The sequence below is a fragment of the Pantherophis guttatus genome, chromosome 7 (genome assembly GCF_059756535.1).
Source record: "Pantherophis guttatus breed Tessera chromosome 7, ASM5975653v1, whole genome shotgun sequence".
NCBI classification, from domain to species: domain Eukaryota; kingdom Metazoa; phylum Chordata; class Lepidosauria; order Squamata; family Colubridae; genus Pantherophis; species Pantherophis guttatus.
In genome coordinates, this window is record NC_142069.1 from 85,733,967 (window position 1) to 85,757,084 (window position 23,118).

Genomic DNA, 23,118 nt, shown 5'->3' on the forward strand with positions numbered 1-23,118 from the left:
TAAACTATTTATTGGGTTCCCAACAATTTTATCTCATACGCATTTTCTTTATCCTTCCAGGGGTGATAGATTGGGTATCAAACAGAGCCTATATTTCATTGCTTTTATGGTAATGCTGCAACTCCATGAAAAATCTGACAGTTGAACACCGCTGAGAGATTAACAGGAGTTTGGATGGAGTATCGACGGACAAAAGATTTATCTCTTTTGCCGTGCAGTGAACAGGCAGGCAACTGTAAGGCAAAACCATGAGGCTGCCCTGTAGGTCTCCCACCCACCCCCACTTTTCAAAGCAACCTTGGGGACCATTTTTCTGCTCCATTTCCACTTCTAATCGCTGGCACGTAAACCATCTAATAGGTTTTTTTTTTTTTCCCAGACAACATCCCCAATCTGTGACGAAACCCAGAATAGGTCTTTGGTATTTGGAAGCTGTTATCTCACACTTCTCAAGGGCAGCTTGGTAGCTTCTGTTCGGTTTCTCAGTGAAATAAACATCAGCTTTGCAAAAAAAAATATATATCACAGGCTAATTAGCAAACCTGTCACTGATGAGGCCAGATTGGAACATATATATATGAAGAATAAGCTGTCTCTTGCTAAAACTAGTGGGATGCTGCTCTTCCTAGTATCAACATAGTAAACTGACAATTTCCAGTCCCGTAGATTAGCAAGTCTCTGGCTTTCCTGAATACAAATCCATTACATGCCGAACTATTTTTATGAATACTGTCGATTTTAACTGTTTCTTACCTATTGTTCACTTAGTGTTAGCAACAGAGCAGAGACGGTATTCAGCCGGTTCGGAGCAGTTCGCCCGAACCGGTAGTGGAAATCATGGGTGCCCCGCCTACCCGCCCCGGCTTATTCCATCCTATTTAGGCACGTTTTTGAGGCTGGGCGCATGTGCGGAAGGCAGGCGTACGTGCGCAGCGAGCCGGTAGTAACATAATGTGAAACCCACCACTGCAACAGAGGTATTTCAAAGTACCTTTAAATGACATCTTGTCATTCAGCTAGCGCAAGAATAGAATAGAATAGAATAGAATAGAATAGAATAGAATAGAATAGAATAGAATAGAATAGAATAGAATAGAATAGAATAGAATAGAATAGAATAGAATAGAATTCTTTATTGGCGAAGTGTGATTGGACACACAAAGAATTTGTCTTGGTGCATATGCTCTCGGAGTACATAAAATAAAAGATACGTTGGATCATAAGGTACAACACTTAATGATAGTCATAGGGTACAAATAAGCAATCAGGAAACAATCAATATCAATATAAATCGTAAGGATACAAGCAACAAAGTCATACAGGGTGCATGCATCTAACAAAATGTGATCACAAAAGGAAAAGAACAATTGCATCTGAAAAAATAACCTTCCGGTTTCTATTTTGCTTTTCCCCCCCCAACTGAAAAGATCATTTGAGTCTGTAGTTCTGCCTCTACTTATTATTGAGCTAGTCCTCAATTTACAACAGTTCATTTAGGGACCGTCCGAAGGTTACAACAGCCCTGAAAAAAAGACCATTTTTCACACTTACAACCGTTGCAGCATCCCCATGGTCACATGATCAAAATTCAGACGCTTGACAGCTGACTCACATTTATGACGGTTGCAGCATCCCGAGGTCATGCGATCAATTTTTGTGACCTTCTGACAAGCCAAGTCAATGGGGAAGCCAGATTCACTTAACAACCATGTTACTGTTCTAATGCTTCCTTAGAAATTAAACAGCACAAACGTAGCCCCGGCAAACCTCTTTAATTCATACGGCTGTAAATTCCTTTCATTTACAGTCCTCAAGGCTTGATAAACAGTCTTTCAGAGGAAGGTTATCAACATCCACCTATCTCACGTGGAACGCTGCCAAAGAGCTAATTTCCAGACGCAGGGCAAGGCCAAACTTGGCACAGAGTCACAAACAGAAGTTTCAAATCTTGAATCGGCCAGATGAACTATTTGCTTCCTGCAAAAGCTCACGTCCCATTCGCTTCTCTTTTATGTCTTATGGGAGGGGCGAATCATGTCCAAGCCTTACTCCCAAGTCGACCCTGTTTCCTTAATTGTTCCTGTCTCCTGGCAGCTCTGCACATGCGCACACTGGGAACAGGCTCACGCTGTTCTTCTGCCTCACTGATGTCAGACTCTGGAGACTCCGGAGGCAGCAAAGAACTACCAGACGGCATTGGCCCCCTCTCTGCCTTCGATGCAGAGCTCTCATCCGAGTCTTCCCCAGACTCCAGGACTGGTCCACATTCCTCCCCAACTTCCTCACTGTCCGAATCTGCTGCCAGCTCTGCTGGCTGCTGGTGGGCCACAACAGTTACTAACTTAACAGCCGCAGTGATTCACTTAACAACTGTGGCAAGAAAGGTCGTAAAAATGGGGCAAAACTCACTTCACAAAAGTCTCGCTTAGCAACATACATTTTGGGCTCTGTTGTGGTCGTAAGCCGAGGATGACCTGTGTCATGTAGTGAAATATAAACCTAAAGCGCTAAGTTAAAAACAAACTATATTTCCTCCACCCTCCCATGTTTCAAAGTGCTTCTGAATTCTAAATAAATAAATGTTCTACGTCCCAAACTGAACACGGAAAAACAAATGCAGAATGAATTCCTGACAAGTCAGGGAGTTGTAACTGTCAGTCACCTATATGCGCACAATTCTACAACATATGTAACAACAAGGTGATAATATGTATTGCTTGCTTTTTCTGTTTTTTTTTTTTTTTGCAAGCCAAATTTTATCAAACAGCTCAGCTGCTCAGGATCCCTCTACAGAGATCCAATCAACTGTTCAAAAGAGCTTTTGATTGCTTTATGTACATTCCGTTGGATTTACGCCAAAGCAACCACTTCATACTTGGCAACACGATTGTTGTGAATATTTCCTTCCCAAATTCAAAGGAAACAGTTGGTAGGAATTCACCCTCAAGCATATTTACTTTCAAGCAAATTTATTCGGCATCCTTAATTTTATGAGAGAGCAATTGGCTCGAGTATATCCTGAACTTTAAAAAAAAGAGAGAGAGAGAGAGAGAGAGACACTCCCCGCCCCCTCCAGTGACAACTATTGTTTGACTGTGTAAATCTCTTCTATGGATAACATGCCTTGAGATTGATTAATTGATTGATTGATTATTTACCGTTTTTTTCTGCTGATATTCCTGCACTTTAACCATCAGACCAAACTGACTCTCCCTTAAGGATAGAGACAGCTTCTATTGTAACTCAAGGGAGCCAATAGTTTTTTTTTTTTTAAATATATATCATAAAACCACTTGTATTATACCATGAGATCAATCATATCTCATATTCCAAACACACTTGGAATAGTGCATTCAGTTTTGGTCGCCACGATGTAAAAAAGAGCCTTGGTGGTACAGTGGTTTAAAGCACCCTGTTATTAAGACCAGCTGCCTGCAATTACTGCAGGTTCGAATCTCGCCAGGCTCAAGGTTGACTCAGCCTTCCATCCTTTCTAAGGTAGGTAAATTGAGGACCCAGTTGTGGGGACAATAAGCTGACTTTGTATAAATATACAAAAGGATGAAGGCTATTGCTTAACGCATTGTAAGCCGCCCTGAGTCTCCGGAGAAGGGCGGCATATAAATCAAATTAAAAAAAAAAAAAGATGTGGAGACTCTAGAAAGAGTGCAGAGAAGAACAACAAAGATGATGAGGGGACTGGAGGCTAAAATATATGAAGTACGGTTGCTAGAATTGAGTATGTCTAGTTTAATGAAAGGAAGGACTAGAGGAGACATGATAGCAGTGTTCCAATATCTCAGGGGCTGCCCCAAAGAAGAGGGAGTCCAGCTATTCTGCAAAGCACCTGAGGGCAGGACAAGAAGCAATGGGTGGAAACTAATCCAGGAGAGAAGCAACTTAGAACTAAGGAGAAATTTCCTGACAGTGAGAACAATTAATCAGTGGAACAACTTGCCTCCAGAAGTTGTGAATGCTCCAACACTGGAAGTTTTAAAGATGTTGGATAACCATTTGTCTGAAGTGATGTAGGGTTTCCTGCCTAAGCAGCGGGTTGGACTAGAAGACCTCCAAGGTCCCTTCCAACTCTGTCATTCTATTCTATTCTATATGTGCTTACATAATACAAATACATACCGACTATATTCATCAGGGAAAAGTAGACTAAGAATAGACTGTCGTATAATTTCAACACTTAAACTTGGGTTTTGCCAAGAAGTTAAATTGCTATTCATGTCAGAGGTCAAATGGTGACAGACGGAAAAACTTTGTTATGTTTTATGCCTGGGTCTGCCAGCTCAAAAGCATCAAAATAAACTTGTCAGTGGATGGAAAGAAACACCAATAAAACAGAAAGTAATATACAAGGAATCAAGTCTTGTTGATTCGTGAGACAAGAATATAAATTGAAGTGCTTAGTATAAATCTCAACTCCTTAAAAAAGTGTATCTCTTGGCAAGCTAATAGTTAACAGAATTGGTTTGTCTTTTAGATCTGTTGTATGGATTTATGTATACAGGCAGTCCTCGACTAAGGACCACAATCGAGCCCGAAATTTTGGTTCTTAAGTGAGACCTTTGTTAGGTCAGCTTTGCTCCATTTTACGACCTTCCTTTCCACAAGTTGTTAAGTGAATCACTGCAGTTGGTAAGTTAGCCACAGGTTGTAAAATGAATCCCCGTTGACTTTGCTTTCGCAAAAGGGGATCACATGTCCCCGGGACACAGCAGCGGTCATAAGTATGAACCAATTGCCAAGCATTTGAATTTTGATCACGTGATCATGGGGATATTTCAAAGGTCGTAACTGTGAAAAAACAGTCATAGGTCACTTTTTTCCAGTGCCGTTGTAACTTTGAATGGTCACTAAATGAACTGTTGTAAGTCAAGGACTATATATAACTAAGCCAATAGAACCACAGGTGGCACACAGAGCCATATCAGTGGGCACACAAACTCAGCTCCGGCACGCACAGCTGATTTTTGGGTCTTCTGGGCCTACCAGCAGTAGGGAAACAAGCTGTTTCCTGCCTCTGGAGGGCCTGGGGGAGTGGGGAAGGCCCATTTTTTTGCTCTCCCCAGGCTCCAGAACCTCTCTAGGAGCCTGGAGAGGGCGAAAACAGTCTTCCCCACCCTCTGGAGGCCGGAAACCGGGCCCACCGGGCCATCGCGTGCCAAAAGCGGGGGGGGAAGGGGGTCGCACCCACATGTGTGGGGGCAGGGCGTATATAATTATGGGTGTGGGCACACATGTGTGTGACCCCCCCCCACTGGTCCCCCACTTTTGGCACGCGACAGCAAAAAGGTTAGCCATTACTGCAATAGAAGAAGAATAAGATATTGCCTACTATGTGGTATGCGGATTAATCCTTTTAAACAGATATACAATATTTTATGTTAAAATCAAGCATTTTCTCATGAAATCACTATCCAAGGATGGCCTTATGTTAGTTCTTAAAATCATACTATAAAAGTCTTCACGAAATAAAGTTTCCAAGAGCCTTTTGCATTAACTCTGTCTAGTTCAATATAGGTTAAATCCTCATAGTATTGTTTTCACAATCCATTGACTACCTGAATAATGGTTAACGGCACTCTGTTATACTATTTGCACCTACAATAGATACCCTTATCCTCATCCTTACATTTCTTAAATGTAAATTTTCCAGTTCTCAAAAGCAAATCAATGCTGCAAATTGATTTTTCTCACCAGTCACGGCTGAATCCGATTTGTAATTTCATTTGACTGTTTGAGAAGCCTACAAATCGGTCCATTTAAAATTGCCCCATGACTTTTGGAGAAGAGGCACCACACCTTATACAGATGTACATTTGCTAATTCTTGATACAGGTAGTCCTCAACGTATGACCACAATTGACCCCAAAATTAATGTGGGTAAGTGAGAAATTTGTTAAGTGAATTATGTCCCCTTTCATCACTTTTCTTGCCACAATCATTAAGTGGATCATTGCAGTTTGATAAATTAGTAACCCGGTTATTAAATTAATCTGGCTGTCAACTCGTAAAGCATTCCAGACTTGCTCTCGAGTTGCCATAGGTGGGGGGAGGTGGGGGGGACTGACGGAGCAGCTCGACTGCCACAACCAGAAGCACATTCCACGCATACCTTTCTCCAGATTGTATCCCAGGTTACCAGAGCCAGCCGGAGAGGCGTGTTTTCTACAGCCCGCGAAAGTGCTCCATTGGAGAATGTGATTTATGACACACCAAGGGAGGATGGATGAAACAGGGTCATAGTGGGGTCATAAATTACGTGGGGCAGAGCTGACTCCACTTGGATACGTGCCAACATGTTGCTCCTAATAAATAACTGGATTTCTTTTGAAACTTGGCTCAACGCTCATGGATTAATTAGGGCATCCATTGGAACCCTGACAGCGGCTTCCCCATTGACTTCGCTTGTCAGAAGGTCACCAAAGAGGATGCAGGAGACACTATGACGGTCATAAATCCATGCCAGCTGGCAAGCATTTGAATTTTGATCACATGAACCTGGGGATGTTGCAAAGGCGGTAACTGTGAAAAACGGTCATAAGTCGCTTTTTTCAGTGCTGTTGTAACTTTGAATGTTCACTAAATGAGCGGTTGTAAATTGAGGACTATCTGTACATATATTACCTTCTACGGTCCTTCTGCCATAAAATAACTGTCAGATAAGATCCTCGCATGAATTCAACTAAACAGCCTATGCACAGGAATCTTCTCAATTCATGGTTAGCATCTGCTTGAAGTTAGATAAGGGTCAATGGAAGTCGAAGGAGGTTGGACTTAGTTCACTTGTGACTATGTAGGGATTCTAGGCTGATCCCTCTTTTGACTCCACCCCATCTTCACCTTAACAATAATGGTAACAGTTACTTACATAAAATTCACGCAGCCTGTTCCTGCAGGAGGAGCAATCCAAACAAAACTGAGATTTGTGGTTGGAAGGTGGCTGACATGTGACGCCACCACGCTGCACATGAATTGATTCCCAAATTGGTGATCAGACATTATTCCTACAAGGAAGAGACAAAATAAATATTCATGGATATTCATTCAACAAGTTTCATTTTATTTCTGCACAAGCGTTCATAAACAATTTATACGAAATTCAGTTGTGTAACATAGCATTCTATCTGTATTATTATTATTATTATTTATTATTATTATTTATTATATTTCTATACCGCCTTTCTCCCGTAGGACTCAAGGCGGTGTACAGTCAAGAAAAATATAGACACACAAACATCATAAAATTGCTAATTAAAATTATTACTTAGTTTGGTCAATTAAATAAAACCCAGAATTAGATAACATTTAAAAAATCATTCACATATTCGTATGTTTAGCCCCGCCTGTTGGAACATCAGGGTCTTGAGGGCACGGCGGAAAGCACGGAGATCAGGGATATTCCGTATCTCCGGGGGCAGTTCATTCCAAAGGGTTGGAGCCCCCACAGAGAAGGCCCTCCCCCTGGGAGTCGCCAGTCGACATAATTTGACTGACGGTACCCTGAGTATATACAGTATATACAGTCTATATTTACCTTGAACATTAATATGAAATAACTTTACTCTTTCCCTGATCTTCAAAACTATAAGGTAAAAAGGTAAAGGTTACTCTCGCACATATGTGCTAGTCGTCCCGACTCTACGGGGTGGTGCTTATCTCCGTTTCAAAGCCGAAGAGCCAGCGCTGTCCGAAGACGTCTCCGTGGTCATGTGGCCGGCATGACTAAACGCCAAAGGCGCACGGAACGTTCTTACCTTCCCACCAAAGGTGGTCCCTATTTTTCTACTTGCCTTTTTTACGTGCTTTTGAACTGCTAGGTTGGCAGAAGCTGGGACAAGTAACGGGGGCTCATTCTGTTATGCGGCACTAGGGATTCGAACCGCTGAACTGCCAACCTTTCGATCGACAAGCTCAGCGTTTTAGCCACTGAGCCACCGCATCCCTTTTTAACTTAATTCTTAGAGCAGAACAAATATTAGATGATACATCTTCAGATTGTATGGTTCTTATTTTTACTTTCTCCCCCCCTTTCTTTTTAGTTATAGAGATTTTAAATTACTGTAACATGTATAGTTTCTCACTCTATTATCACCGTTGTATTATTCTTTGCAGTTCACTATTTTTTTAAAAAAAAAAGATTAGCTGATTTTTTGGGTGATATATAACATATAAGTGGAAAAGAGTTTTCTTGAAGGACTGGTTGGACAAAAAAAGTCCAGAGATGAAAGGAAAAATATCATTAAGGTAGAGGCTAATTGCACAAACTTTTACAGGCAATCCTTGAGTTACGACCACAATCGAGCCCAAAGTTTATGGTGCTAAGTGAGAAATTTGTTAAGTGAGTTTTGCCCCATTTTACAACTTTCCTTGCCACATTTGTTAAGTGAATCACTGCAGTTTTTACAATTAGCAACATGGTTGTTAAGTGAATCTGGCTTCCCCATTGACTTGGCTCGTCAGACAGTCGCAAAAGAAGATCACATGGCCCCACAGACACTGCAACAGTCATAAATGTGAGTCAGTTGTCAAGGATCTAAATGTAAATCACAAGACCATGGGGATGCAGTCGTAAGTGTGAAAATGGTCATAAGTCACTTTTTTCAGTGCCGCTGTAACTTCAAATGGTCACTAAACGAACTGTTGTAAGTAGGTAAAGGTAAAGGTTCCCCTTGCACATATTTGCTAATCGTTCCTGACTCTAGGGGGCGATGCTCATCTCCGTTTCAAAGCCAAAGAGCCAGTGCTGTCCGAAAACGTTTCCGTGGTCATGTGGCCGGCATGACTAAACACCAAAAGCGTTTAGCGTTACGGGGCACTAGGGATTCGAACCGCTGAACTGCCGACCTTTCGATCGACAAGCTCAGTGTCTTAGTCACTGAGCCACCACATCCCTTGTTGTAAGTATTTATTTTAGTATTTATAATATTATTTTATTTATTTATTCAATTTATATGCCGCCCCTCTCCGAAGACCCAGGGCGAAGTAGACAACTACCTATATGTTTATTCAGAAATGAGTCTCATTAAGAATTCTTTCCTATCTAGAATTGCAGACTATAATGGCATAAAATATTTCTTTGTACGGAAAAAAAAGGAGGCGGTGGGGAAACATTACAGCTACACATTTTTGTTGTACTGGAAGTAAAGCAGTATTTCCCATAGACTTAGCATTCACTGTAGACCTTGGAGGTTTAAACGAACACACACATGAATTTTTAGTTTAAGTAAAGAATAATTGTTATATGAGGAGATTTGGAGAATTGTAAGCACGAAATGATTTTAACCGATTGAGATGCTGTCTATAATTGTTTGTAAGAATTGATATTTTTATGTTATTGTTGTTGTGTTTTTATTTTATTTTTTTTTATTTTATCTTTAATCTAAAATAAAACTTTTTCAAAAAAAAAAAAGAAATCATATGCTTGTCTTTTTCCTTATAAATGCTTGGAATATTCATGTAATTTAATACAGAAACAGCAAGGACTAAAGAAAAATGATTGGGTGCATCATTATTATTATTTTTTAAATAGACTTTCTACATATCTTTGTGTAGAGCCAAAGTCTGCAGCAGCTAAGAGTCACTAAATCACACCCCAATTTTAAAAGGTAAGGAAGCCTTCCCTTGAAATTATCTCTCCCTTGAGTTTTATTGTGTGTTGAAACCGTATATATGTCATTCCATCTTATTATGCCGTTCTCTGTTGTACATTGCTTTACCGTGAAACTGTTAGGGACTGTATATCATGCCTAATCCAAGCCCAGGAAAGGGGCGAGAGGGAGCTTATCCGTAATAGATGGATGTCCTCAATTTTCTGGCACTTGCTGTAATAAAAGTTCTATATAACCCAAATCAAGGCAAGGTCACTCGAGCATCGTCGGGAACCTGGTCACCTGTCGAGGGCTTTAACTCTTCCAAAGGGTCGTAGACACACAAGGTGAATGGCATCCTGAGGACTTCAAGTCGGGCAGGGATAGTATATAATTTATATAGACGTTCTTATGGTTTTCAAAATCCTTCACCTAGAAGAGTTGAGCAATTTTTTTTTCCTCTTGAAAAGCGCTGAAGGAAGGACAGTGTTACTACGCCCATGTTGTAGAACAGTGTTGGCGAACCTTTTCCGCATCGAGTACCGAAATGGGAGCATGCGTGCGTGCCGGAAACTGGAAAAGCAGCCACTTGTGGTGCATGTGCACGCCGGGAAGATTATCTTCCGGTTTCTGGCACGCGCATGTGCACTGTCCACCTGTTCCGATTTCCGGCGCTCCCGTGCGAGTGAAGATCAGCTGGCTGACACACCGGAACCCGGAAGAGCAATGGGCGAGGGCTCGCATGCCCGGAGAGGTATGTGCCACTTCCGGCACATGTGCCATAGGTTCCTCGACACAGTTGTAGACAAATGTGGAGAGTGAGAGGGTCTTTCTCAGATTTTAAGGTGCAAGAAAAGTCAGGGGTGACCACCTCATCATTCGTATCTTGATGGTTTATCTTCCACCCTTAAAGCATCTCAAAGCATCTCAAAATGTACTGCCATAAAGATCAGCCAGCATGACCAATTGGTGTATTGTGCAGGGATGATGGAACCTCTAGTCCGATGCATCTATATGCCAACATATTGGGGGAAACTGTATGGCATGATAATATCTCACCGGAATGCTTTGGTTGAGCTACTATATTCATGTTTGATCGAATCAATATTTAGTGTTATACTAAATATGGATGTTCCACTCCATTCTCACCTCACTTCTCTCTTATTTTATAATGCAGCAGTTCTAGGTTTCATACCGTGTTTCTCCAAAAATAAGATCCTGTCTTATATATTTTTGAACCCTGGAATAAGCACTTGGCCTTATTTTTGGGGAGGTCTTATTATTTTGGGGTGTGTGGAGCAAGACGGGGCTCCTCTTGCCATCTTACCTGATTTCCAGCTCTCCCTCCCTAACCCTAACCAGAGGAAATGGTGGGGACCAGCTGCGCATGCTTTTAAATATTTTTGGGGAGGGCTTATTTTCAGGGGAGGGCTTATTTTCAGGGGAGGGCTTCCAGTGGGCCCATTTTTCGCCCTCCCAGAGCCTCCGTGCAGCCCCTGCACTTACCTGGCATCCAAAAAGGGCTGCGTGGAGACTCCTGGGAGGGGAGGGGCAGGGTGGGCGGAGTCAGCAAATCCTTGCAACGACCGGTTCGACGAACCAGATTAAAATTAACATCCGGTTTTCCTGAACCGGTGCGAACCGGCTGAATCCCACTCTGTATAGCAGCGAGGCATGTCGCGCATACAATCTCACAAGGAAAAACAAAACAAAAGAAAAGCAAACAACAGACAAAACAAATACAGTCTGTTTTACGAATCGTGTTTTATGAACCCCCACAAAACAACGTAGTGCATTAGGAACATTCCTTGTAGTTGTTAACACTATTTTATCTGCTTAAAAACAGAGAATAATTCATGGAACGATCCTGGGACCAGTTCTCTTTGTGATAATCCCATTAAAGTCAGAGGAATTACTCAATTAACAATCACCTACTGGCATTTTGAAGGAAACCCTGAGTGAAGTACACTCATATCCAACGTACGACTAGTGATTGACTTTTTTTTCCCCCCAGATGATTACATCCTGTTTCACGGGGAAAAAAACCATCCGCCGAATTCGATAGAATGGAAGAGACTTCTAAAACACAGCTGGTTTGTGCAAATCAATTATAGGTCAGCACGGCTTGATAAATTATTAAGTACCTCAAAGGGGGGCATACTGACAATGAAGGCCCTTTTTATTTCCAATTCAGTGGGTTATATCAGATTTAGCTTACTTCAGACAACAAAATGATTTTATGGGGGGTTTTCTATTATTAAAAACCAGCCTTACCTCTGCTATAAAAGAGTGCTTTAAAATGAGACACGTATTTTCTTTTAAGTTCTAGCCCGTTTGTTAAATGGTATTAAAAGATGTCAGAATATTTATACTTGGGCTTTTTTGCAAAACTGGGAATTTTTTTAACAGTTGCACATTTTTAGAGCTTTCTGGTAAAACTTTTATCCGGAAGACATTAAACGTCGCGGTGTTTCTCAAACTGCTACTTGTACTTGCAATTTCAATAATCTGGCTATACCAGATTGTAAACCTACAGTTGCAAATAAGAGGTAACACTAAATTATGATGTGTATTTGTGTGTGGGGAGAGAGAGAGAGAGAGAGATGATAAGGGATGGGTATGATAGATAGATGATGGATGGATGGATGGATGGATGGATGGACGGACTGACAAAAAGATAGACAGAAGATAGAAGACAAATAGACAGACAGACAGACAGAAGATAGATAGAAAATAGATGGATGGATGGATGGACAAACAGACAGATAGAAGATAGATAGATGTCAAAAGGGTATTGTGGCTCCCGGTGTTTTCTTTTCTGTGGGAAATTGGTCCAAATGGCTCTTTGAGTGCTTACGGTTGCTGACCCCTGTTCTAATTCAATATTTGGTTCATATTTATTATGGTTTTTTCTTCTTCTTTTGAATGCAAGGAAGTTAAAACATGGCTAGTTTTCAATATTTGTAGGCTGCTCGTCTTATAAAGATAACCACTGCGTCTTGCCACCATTTATGAATTTAAATTCTTTCCTTCATCTTTCTTTCAATGACCTGAATATGATGGGTTCTTAATTAACATTTTCCAAGCAGGATCCACTGTCAGAATCCACTGGAAATGTATCTTTGTCTTAGGGATTTATGACTTCAAGCTGACATGAATTACATATATGCAAATGAGAGGCTGCTGGGAGGCGAGCATATAGCCTTCTATTTTGCATAATTTCCCCAAGACACTGAATTAGATTCTTTGTCAATTTATTAAGCACATGTATTTGTTTTAAAGGGAGGTCAGGAAGAGTTCCAAGTCTTGACTTTTTTAATGATTGTTTGCTGTCAACTTGAGAATTTTGGGTGGGAAATAATCACTGGGCATCTGAAATCAAGGGACTTCAGCGGACAAGTATAAACACAGAGGGGAAAAAAACGATGATATTAGGCAGTGATTGGCATATTCATCAAAGGGAAAAGGGAATAATCATTTTTCAGATGATACTCTTGTGTCCAAGTCCTCTTTGGAATTACCGGTCCATTGTTCACCCCTGCAACAGATGCAAAATATTGTGTTCTGCTATCTAAAGAAATGAAACACAAACTGAGAGATATTTTGATAGGAATGGACAGAGAAAGTTTTCACGAAGGAAGGCGAATATGCGTGTCCCAGGATAAAGTTTTACCCAAGAGAAAGGTTTACCCACTTCTGTTCATTGGCTACCCACAGTTATCATCATAGCTTTACTTGGAATTCTGCTTTACTGGTTCAGGAAAATCATTTTCTATTTCACCAGCAGAAATAGATTCTTACCATAGATTAACCTACAGACTTCAACAATTGTGGGGTTCCGATACTCAAATGGGAAACCTTTTGATCCTGTATCCTAAGAAGAAAGCCGAGCAACTATCCAGTGACTTACTTATCTTGATAAAACACTTACGGATCAATCAATAAATAAATGTGTTTGTCGAGCTTCCTCTTAATGAGATTTTTATCCAAAGGATGGATATGCATACCTTTATATGCATTCTGTACTAAGCCAATGGAATCATCACATTGGTTTCAGTCAGGATTAAAATATTGTCCTTGCCTTGTTGAAACGTTTACACCAAGGCTTATTCCAAATGTAACTAATTTCAAAGTGGAAGCAAATAAGGAACGTGCAATCAGGAGGCAAACATTATTACGTAAAAATGAGTGATCTTCTAAGCTTAAATCTGTTTTTAATAAGAAAAAGTGGTCCCGGGAGACTTGGAGAATTACAGCCAAAGTCTTTTCTTTTGAGTACATTATTTGTGCTACCCCACTGGCTTCCGAACGGAACATAAGTAAATACAGATTGCATGGTGAGTCTGATAGGGCTTCTTAATTGTTTTTCTTGTAAAGCAGATTAGCAGATCAGAAAGCTTAACATTAAAAAAAAAAAACTGATTAATCTCAGCCTCCTAGTAATATGCTAATGGGAATATGATTTCTCTCCGGTATTGCTATTTGTCTACATAATCACTTTATCAACTCCAGATGTTAGGGGTCGAAAGTCAGTCTTCTCAAATGTAACGGGATTGCCTTTAAAATTATGCAGAGACAATTTAAGGGCGGGTGGGTGATAAGATTTTTCTATATTAATGAAAAAGAGACAGTAAGCAAAACAAAGAATGCTAATTGTGGAAACCTTTTCAGGAAAAGTGTATTTTTGAGGTTTGATGGCTAATAACATTTTTTTGTTTTTTGGAAGTTTCAAGATAATCCTATTCCATTGCTGGAATGGCCTGGGAATAGCCCAGACCTTCACCCAATTGAAAAGAAACTTGTTCATCAGAAGTGACCCAATAAAACCCAGTTAATAGAAGCAATCCTTCAATCTTGGTTTCACATTATAATAGCTGCAGAACTAAAAGACTTAGTTTACTCCATGGGAAGACATTGTAAGGCCGTAATTCATGCTAAAGTTTACCCAACTAAGTATTAACTGACATGGTGATAATTTTTGTATATCTCGTTTTTTTCTATGGTGATAATTTTTGGATATCTTGTTTTTTCTACGTGTTTCACTTTCCTTCTTTAGACTGTAACTGCTATTCTAATAGCAAATCCTTCATTAAAGTTATTGCATTACATTCTTGATTAAATGATCTTTCCATTGATATATAATTTTATGGTACTACTAAAAAAAAAATTGGTGTTATTAGCTAGTTTTAAGAAAATACACTTTCCCCAAAAGGTTTCCACAATTTTGGCCATTACTGTGGAAAGTGTAAATCAGAATCAGAATAGAGCTTGGAGGTCTTCTATGGGAAGTGATTCTGAGGAAGGAAAAAGTTTTGAGAGATTTCTAGATGTGACAAGCATTTGAAGATTCATATAAGACTGATGGGATAAATAATAAACGGTATTTGAATTTAGCTTGGTTCTTCCCAAAATGTTAATTGAAGGAACCATTTGCATGGCAGACTGGATATCAAGGAAGAATTCAGAGAGTGAGAATATAAAAAGGAGGACTTTTTGAAAATATGGAAATATTTGATACTTATTAGTATCAAATTCCCAAGTACATTTGTAATTAAGCTGTGCATAATTATAAAGTCAAAACGCACAAGCGGATGTTAGGACTACAAAGTACTCCTAATTTCTTCCTAGTTTTAACCCAAAGTGGCTCTGCCTTTTTGTGAATTGATCACAATTTCAATTCACTCAATTTTCTAGATTCCCTAAATAACCAGACTCCAGAAGAGGTAACATCCCCTTAAAATTCAACCAAAATATTTGCATATTTGTTTATTTTATTGCAGCACCTTTTTTATTCAGTATCTCATTTTAACTCAAAGTCTTTGAATTGTTCAATAGAACTATAGCCGATAGGACAGTGGTGAAATCCCCCTCGGATCACCACTGGTTCGCGGTGCGCGCCAAAAGCAGGCTGCATGCGCACATATGCAGTGCCAAAAATGCACTTCACGCAGAAAAAAAGATTTCCCTAGGTAAGTAGAACAGCGAGGGGGAGAAGAGCTGTGCCGAACGATTTAGCTTCGCTAGAAAGCAGGATTTCCTGCTTTCTAGCGAAGCTAAACCAAGCGGCACAGCTTATCATTGGAAATACCGGTTCAGACAAACTGGTAGCTCTTTTTTAAGCTACCGGTTTGACTGAACCGGTAGCTAACTACACTGTTACCTTCCCACCAAAGGTGGTCCCTATTTTTCTACTTGCATTTTTTTAACATGCTTTCGAACTGCTAGGTTGGCAGAAGCTGGGACAAGTCATGGGAGCTCACCCTGTTACACGACACTAGGGTTTCAAACCGCTGAACTGCCGACCTTTCGATCGACAAGCTCAGCGTCTTAGCTGCTGAGCCACCGCATCCTTTTTTATTCTCACATTAGAAATGCGTTTTTGTATAACTATGTCCCTTCTCACAAACTATAGGCTCTATTTCTCCCACTCCTCCTAGAAATGCTGACATTTGGAAATCAAAACAAGGAGAGAAATGAACAAAAAATGGGTAGTAATAGAGTAGAACCCCCCCACCGCGCTAAAAGCATTAAAGCATGTTTTAATCCTGGTGCCTTAGATCAGTAATCATCAATTTAATATTAAGGCCCTTTTGTATAAACTCAGTTAAGAAGGAAGGCGCCCTTCTTCAAAATCCTACATAACTGTAGTTCATTTGCATTGGGTGAGACCTTGCACTGAATCTAAAGTGGAAAAAAATATGTGGCTGTAAAAAAAAAGATCTGATTACTAATGCTTCCTAGAGTCCCACATGTGATAGTGTAGTGATGGAATGCCTTCATTAGGAGAAATACATATGTACCTTTTTCTGGTGGGCCAATTCTCCTTCGCTCTACAGTCAGACTTCAAGAAAAATTACATTATTATGTTGCATTTCCAAAAAGCTTGGGGGCCCATTATGCGCCCTTGGAGCATAAGGGAAAAAAATCCACTGTATGCTTGAGCTGCATTTGGTGGATAATTATAATTTATATCCTGCTCAAAACCTCCTTTTCTTGGCTGACGTTTGCTTTCTTTGGTGACTCTTCTTTACTAAAAAGGCAGAAAGACTTTCAGAAGTGTCTTTAAATTATGTAGTTTCTTCATAAAATTGATATATACCGTATATGAACCAAATGATAAAGTGGAATATTTGTAGCTCAGGGGCTTGAAATGAGGGGTCCTTGGTCCTCTCTGAGATGGGTTGTTTTCTTGCAAACGTTTCCTTGTGGAAACTAAATGTTACCTAGTTTGGTAATGAAATGTCTGCAAGAAAAATCTATAGAGATTCTCAGTCATCCAGGTCGTGGTTGTCCCAAAAGTGCTTTTTTCAGGAGGCAACTGGACTTTCTTGCTTTTCTTGTTCAGCTTCTTGGATGAGAAGCGAAACGTCTTCAAAAGAAAAAAAAACCCAGAAAGCAGGGGTGAAATGCTCCCGGTTCAGACCGGATCGCCCGATCCGGTAGTGATGGTGGCGGGTGGTTCGGAGAACCGGTAGCAAAAATCCCTGCCCCCCGCCCCATGCCCAGCTGAGCCGCGCGATCATCAGAGGCTTTTTTTTATTATTTTTAAAAGCATTTTTTCTACAACCTCTTCGGCCAAAAAAAATGCTTTTAAAAGTTAAAAAAAAAAAGCCTCTGATGATCCTGCAGCTCAGCTGGGATCGTCAGAGGCTTTTCTGAAGAGGTTGTAGAAAAAAATGCTTTTAAAAGCCTCTGACGATCCCAGCTGAGTTGCCTGATCGGCAGAGGCTTTTAAAAGAAAAAAAAGCCTCTGTCGATCAGGCAACTCAGCTGGGATTGTCGAAGCCTTTTGAAAGGATTTTTTACAACCTCTTTGCCAAAGAGGTTGTAGAAAAAAATGGTTTTAAAAGTAAAAAAAATAAATAAATGGCCACGCCCACCCAGTCACATTACCCCACCACCACCACCACCAAACCACGCCACACAGAACCGGTAGTAACAAATTTTAGATTTCACCACTGCCAGAAAGTCCAGTTTCTGAAAAAAACACCTTTGGGACAACTGTGACCTGGATGACTGAGAATCTCTACAGACTTTTAGCTATACAGTTTGGGATGAACAGCCTTGGAATGGTGTGGGAATAGGAATGGATTTCCAGAGAAGAAAAAATTGCAGACTTCAGGAACCATTTGCACCACTCAGGCGAGACCCTGAGGACACAGATAAACCTCCAAGTGCTTCAACGACCCTCTAAAAGGATGCAAATGACCAACTGTCTGCAAGGAATATACCATATTTTTCGGAGTATAATACGTACTTCCCCCCCTTAAAAGTGGGTGAAAATTTCAGTGAGTCTTATAGACCGAATATGGGCCCATTTTTGGGCTCCCGAACCCTCCGCACATCGCGTTTTCACCCTCCCTAACCCTCAGAAGCACTCTGCAGGCCAAAAATGGGCACGTTTTTGGTGAAAACGGGATGTGCAGAGAGGTTTGGGAGCCCAAAAATGGGCCTGTTTTTGGCCTGCAAAGCAGGGGTGAAATCCAGCAGGTTCTGACAGGTTCTGGAGAACCGGTAGCAGAAATTTTGAGTAGTTCAGAGAACCGGCAAATACCACCTCTGGCAGAGTGGGGTGGGAATAGAGATTTTGCAATATCCTTCCCCGTGGAGTGGGGTGGGAATGGGGATTTTGCAGTATCCTTCCCTTGCCATGCCCACCAAGCCACGCCCACCAAGCCACACCATGCCCACCAAGCCACGCCCACAGAACCGGTAGTAAAAAAATTTGGATTTCACCACTGCTGCAAAGTGCTTCTTCCTCTAAATCTAGGTGCGTCTTATAGTCCGAAAAATACGGTAAATCCTTCCATTTCCCACTATCCTGTCAGAGCTGAAGAAGCTTCTTGGATGAGAAGCGAAACGTCTTCAAAAGAAAAAAACAAGAAAGTCCAGTTGCCTTCTGAAAAAAGCAACTTTGGGATGGTCTGCAAGAAAACAGCCAAGCTCAGAAAGAACCAGGGACCCCTTGTATAAATCAATTTGGTGAAATGCCCTATTTTTTAAGAGTTAATATTCTGCATTCCCAAGTCATTGTGGAGCAAACGATATACCTGGGTAGATTAGCTTCTGCTGCAAAATGCATATTACCTTTTTTCAAAAACCTCAGGATTGCTTTGTCTGCAGTCTTGCCCCCAAAGAGGGGGGCGGGGAGGAAAATATCTCCAATTCTGATTTCCTTGCAGGACCCTTTAATGTTGACTTTGATGGGGAAGTGTGTGAGCAGGTGTGTGTTTTTTTAAAAATGGTTTGTAGTATGTTGTTAAATACTTTTAATTGTAAGTGTCATCCTGGTGTTTTCAATTTATTTTTGTGTGCTGCTGAGTTAGGCTCATTTTAATCGTGCTGTTATTGTAATGATTCCCCCTTGGAAATCAGGGGTGTTTGGTGAACATCAGAACTGGTAGAACAAAGGAAAAGACAGGTGTGCCAGCCAACCTATCTGAGATCAGTTCTGCTCCGTAATACCTCTTCCTTAGCAATGGCATTAAGAAGAGTGATCCTTAAGATACCTAAATGCACTTCAGATGATTCCTTCCTTTGCTTCAATAGATTTACACACTATCCTATCTGATGGTCTCATGGAGGAGAAGAAATTTTACCTAACTGTTGTATCTTCTAGTTAGATTCCTGATCTAACTAGGGAGGAGCATTTTTCCATTATTTGGCTTTAAGGAAGGGATGCAAATTTTGGGAAGGGACATGGTGCTGAAATACCATCAGAATACAGCATTGGAAGGGACCTTGGAGGTCTTCTAGTCCAACCCCCTGCTCAGACAGAAGATCCTATAACATTTCAGACAAATGGTTATCCTATCTCGTCTTGAAAAGCTCCAGTGTTAGAGCCCCCACAACTTCTGGAAGCAAGTTATTGCAATGCTGATTGATTGTTCTGTGAGGAAATTTCTCCTTAGTTCTAGGTTGCTTCTCTCCTTGATTAGTTTCCATCCATTCCTTCTTGTCCTGCCTTTGGGTGCTTTGGAGAATAGTTGATCCCCTCTTCTTTGTGGCAGCCTCTCAAATATTGATATGTCAGTATCATGTCACTACTCCTAGTCCTTCTTTTCATTAAACTTAGACATGCCCAATTCCTGCAACAGTTTTTCATGTTTTTAGCCTCCAGGCCCATAATCCTCTTTGTTGCTCTTCTCTGCACTCTTTCCAGAGCCTCAACATCTATTTTACATCATGGTGACCAAAACTGTATTCCAAGTGTGGTCTTACCAAGGCATCATAAAGTCATATTAATACTTCATCTTTGTTGTTCTTTTTTGCATTCTTTCTAGATTGCCGGGGAGCTGGGGGGAGAGAGAGAGGGAGGGAGGGAGGGAGGGAGAGGGAGAGATATGGATAGATAAAGATAGATAGAGATAGACAGACAGATAGATAGAGACAGACAGATAGATAGATAGATAGAGAGAGAGAGAGAGAGAGAGAGAGAGACAGACAGACAGACAGATAGACAGACAGATAGGTAGAGATAGAAATATAGATAGATAGAGAGATAGAGATAGATAGATAGATAGATAGATAGATATAGATAGAAAGAGATATAGATAAATAGATAGACAGACAGATAGATAGAGATAGAGATAGATAGACAGACAGACAGATATAGATAGATAGATAGAGAGATAGAGATAGAGAGATAGATACATAGATAAAGAGAGAGAAAGATAGATGGAGATAGATAGATAGATAGATAGATAGATAGATAGATAGATAGATAGATAGATATAGAGACATAGATGAGATATAGATATATAGATAAAGATAGATAGATAGATAGATAGATAGATAGATAGATAGATAGATAGATAGATAAATAGATAGATATGGAAGGAGGGAGGGAGGGAAAGAGAGGTCTGCATATAGTCACGATTTGTTCCCTGCTGATTGAATCAGCTTCTGAACTGGTTATGAGAACTGACAAAGTGACGTGATTCAAGTCAGCAGACAGTTGAAAGCACAGAGAGTCGTTTCATTATGTACGCAGATAATTGCTTTAATTGGGATATTTATTATTTTTATTTTAATGAGGGATGTCAAAAAAAAGGAAAAAAAAAACATGACTTGAATTGAATTGGAATACTTTGACTGGCCAAGTGTGCTTAGACACGCAAGGAATTTGTCTCATGTGCAGGACCTTTCAGTGTACTTGCAAACAACAGAAGAATACTAATAACACTAATAATAATAAAAGCGTGCAACCAGTAGGAAGGGGATGTAAGAGGTAATAAAATAATACTGCAGCCACACTCTGTGGGTTAATATACATACACATTAGATAGAACTTAGTAGCCACCGTATATTGTCAGCTGCAAGAATTAGGTGCCCAGCAGAGTGATGGCATGGGGGAAGAAACTGCCTTTGTGTTTGCTTGTTTTGACCTATAGCAAGGTTGTTTTGACCCAGCTCCCCAAATACGACAAACCCTCTGTAGTTGAACTCAAAGATTCCTTTAGTAGGAGCACCGGCAAACCCGACAAGAAGTTTCTCTCTCACTGCAGGCTAACAATTCTGTCCGGCAGGGAGATGAATAGTTGTCTGCCGCATCTATTCATCTCCTTCCCCTGCCTTTTATCCCCAGAGCTAGAGTGGGGCTTCGCTAGCAGCGGTGGCTCTTCTGTCCCAAGGACCGGCCCATAGATTTCCACTGCTCTCCTCTCCTCTGCCTTCTTTGCATCTATGCGTCAGGCACTGGACCCAGCTGTTCCTCCTCCTCCTCATCAGCCACCTCCAGACCTGAAGGCTGTTGACTCTCCATCTGAGGGCTGATGGATGTCTCAGGCTCCGTCTCTGTCTCTCTCTGTCTGCCAGCTCCATTCCCTCTTCCCCCTCAGAGCTCTCAGGTTGCCTTGATGCTGGCCTGACTCCCACGCCTCCTCCTCCTCCTCTGATTCAGCTTTTGGAGGGGCCAAAGGCCGACAGGCCTCAACAAGTGTAATGGCCAATAGGAGTCTTTTAAGGGGAGGAGTTGAAATAGTTTATGTCCAGGTTCTGAGGGATTTGTAGCTATTTTCTCAGCCCTCCTTCTGATCTGCGCAACATACAGGTCTTCAATGAAAACAGGCTGGTTGCAATTGTTTTTCTTCTGTAGTCCTAACTAACCGTTGAAGTCTCTGGTGTACTTCAACCAGAAGTCCTGTTTGTTTGCTGAATCAAACCAGACAGTTATCGAAGTACAAATGACAGACTCGATAATTCCTCTGTAAAACTGTACGCTATGTGTAAAATGAGAAAAATGAAGACAGCCCCTCCATGAATTGTGTTTGAATTCATTTATTTTATTTATTTGTCAAACATGTATAAGATAACAGGTGTAAGTATAAACATGATTATGAATACAGGCAATGGATACGAATAAATGGGGATGGTAGGCACGCTGGTGCGCTTATGGACGCCCCTTGCAGACCTCTTAGGAATGGGGTGAGGTCCACAGTAGACAGTTTAAGGTTAAAGTTAAAGTCTGGGGAAGAGCCTTGGTACTACAGTGGTTTAAAGCACCCTGTTATTAACACAGCTGCCTGCAATTTACTGCTGGTTCGAATCTCTCCAAGGCTCAAGGTTGACTCAGCCTTCCATCCTTTCTAAGGTAGGTTAAATGAGGACCCAGTTTGTGGGGGCAATAAGCTGACTTTGTATAAATATACAAAAGTATGAAGGCTATTGCTTAACGCATTGTAAGCCGCCCTGAGTCTCCGGAGAAGGGCGGCATATAAATCAAATAAATAAAAAAAAAAAGTAACCACAGAGTCAGGTAGTGCATTCCAGGCGTTGACCACTCTGTTGCTGAAGTCATATTTTCTGCAATAGTTTGGAAAGGTTTACCTTGAGTTTGTATCTATTGTGTGCATTGTTGTGGTTGAAGCTGAAATATTGATTGACAGGTAGGACATTGTCAGGGGTGGGTTCTACTTACCTTTACTACCAGTTCGCAACGGGGCCGCACGAGCACTTCTGCGCATGTGCAGAAGCTTCCTGATGACCTTGGGGTCAGTAGGCAGAGCCTCCCACCAGTTTTACTACTGGTTCTATAGAACCGGTCTGAACCGGGGGCAACCCACCACTGGACATTGTAGCAGATAATTTTATGTACTACACTTAGGTCAGACCGAAGGCGGCGTAGTTCTAGGTTGTCTAAGCCCAAAATTTGAAGCCTGGTGGTATAAGGGATTCTGTTGTGAGCAGAGGAGTGGAGGACTCTTCTCGTGAAATACCTCTGGACTCGCTCAATTGTATTAACATCCGATATACAGTGCAGGTTCCAGGCAGATGAGCTGTTGATTCAGATTAAATCTTTATTTTATTTTAATTTGATTCAGGTTAAATCTCTAGAGCTGGAGAACCACAGGCGGGTTGGGTATCATGTAAAGATGCTTCCACTCAACTCCTTTTCCGTCTAGTTCTCAATGTTGAGAATGAAATTCCAGAAGCGTCCAGCTTCGTTTTCTCAAGCAGGTCTCTGTATAACGATGATTTACATCTTCTCCTTGGCTTTCATCGTAGGACATTAATA

The 23,118-nt window shown here is 41.0% G+C and overlaps 1 protein-coding gene and 1 long non-coding RNA gene across 4 annotated transcripts in view; one reads left to right on the forward strand and one right to left on the reverse strand.

Moving 5' to 3' along the window:
- RELN (reelin) overlaps positions 1 to 23,118 on the reverse strand; it is a 382,634-nt gene that overhangs the window by 278,529 nt on the left and 80,987 nt on the right. For all 3 annotated transcript variants that reach the window (XM_060692666.2, XM_060692664.2, XM_060692665.2), the window contains exon 3: positions 6,884 to 7,019. In XM_060692666.2, coding sequence (XP_060548649.2) covers positions 6,884 to 7,019 — 136 coding nt within the window. The remainder of the gene's footprint in view (positions 1 to 6,883; positions 7,020 to 23,118) is intronic.
- LOC132712148 (uncharacterized) lies at positions 8,858 to 11,661 on the forward strand. The gene is made up of 3 exons (XR_009622831.2): positions 8,858 to 8,912; positions 9,568 to 9,620; positions 11,617 to 11,661. It is a non-coding gene; the product is annotated as an uncharacterized LOC132712148 (long non-coding RNA).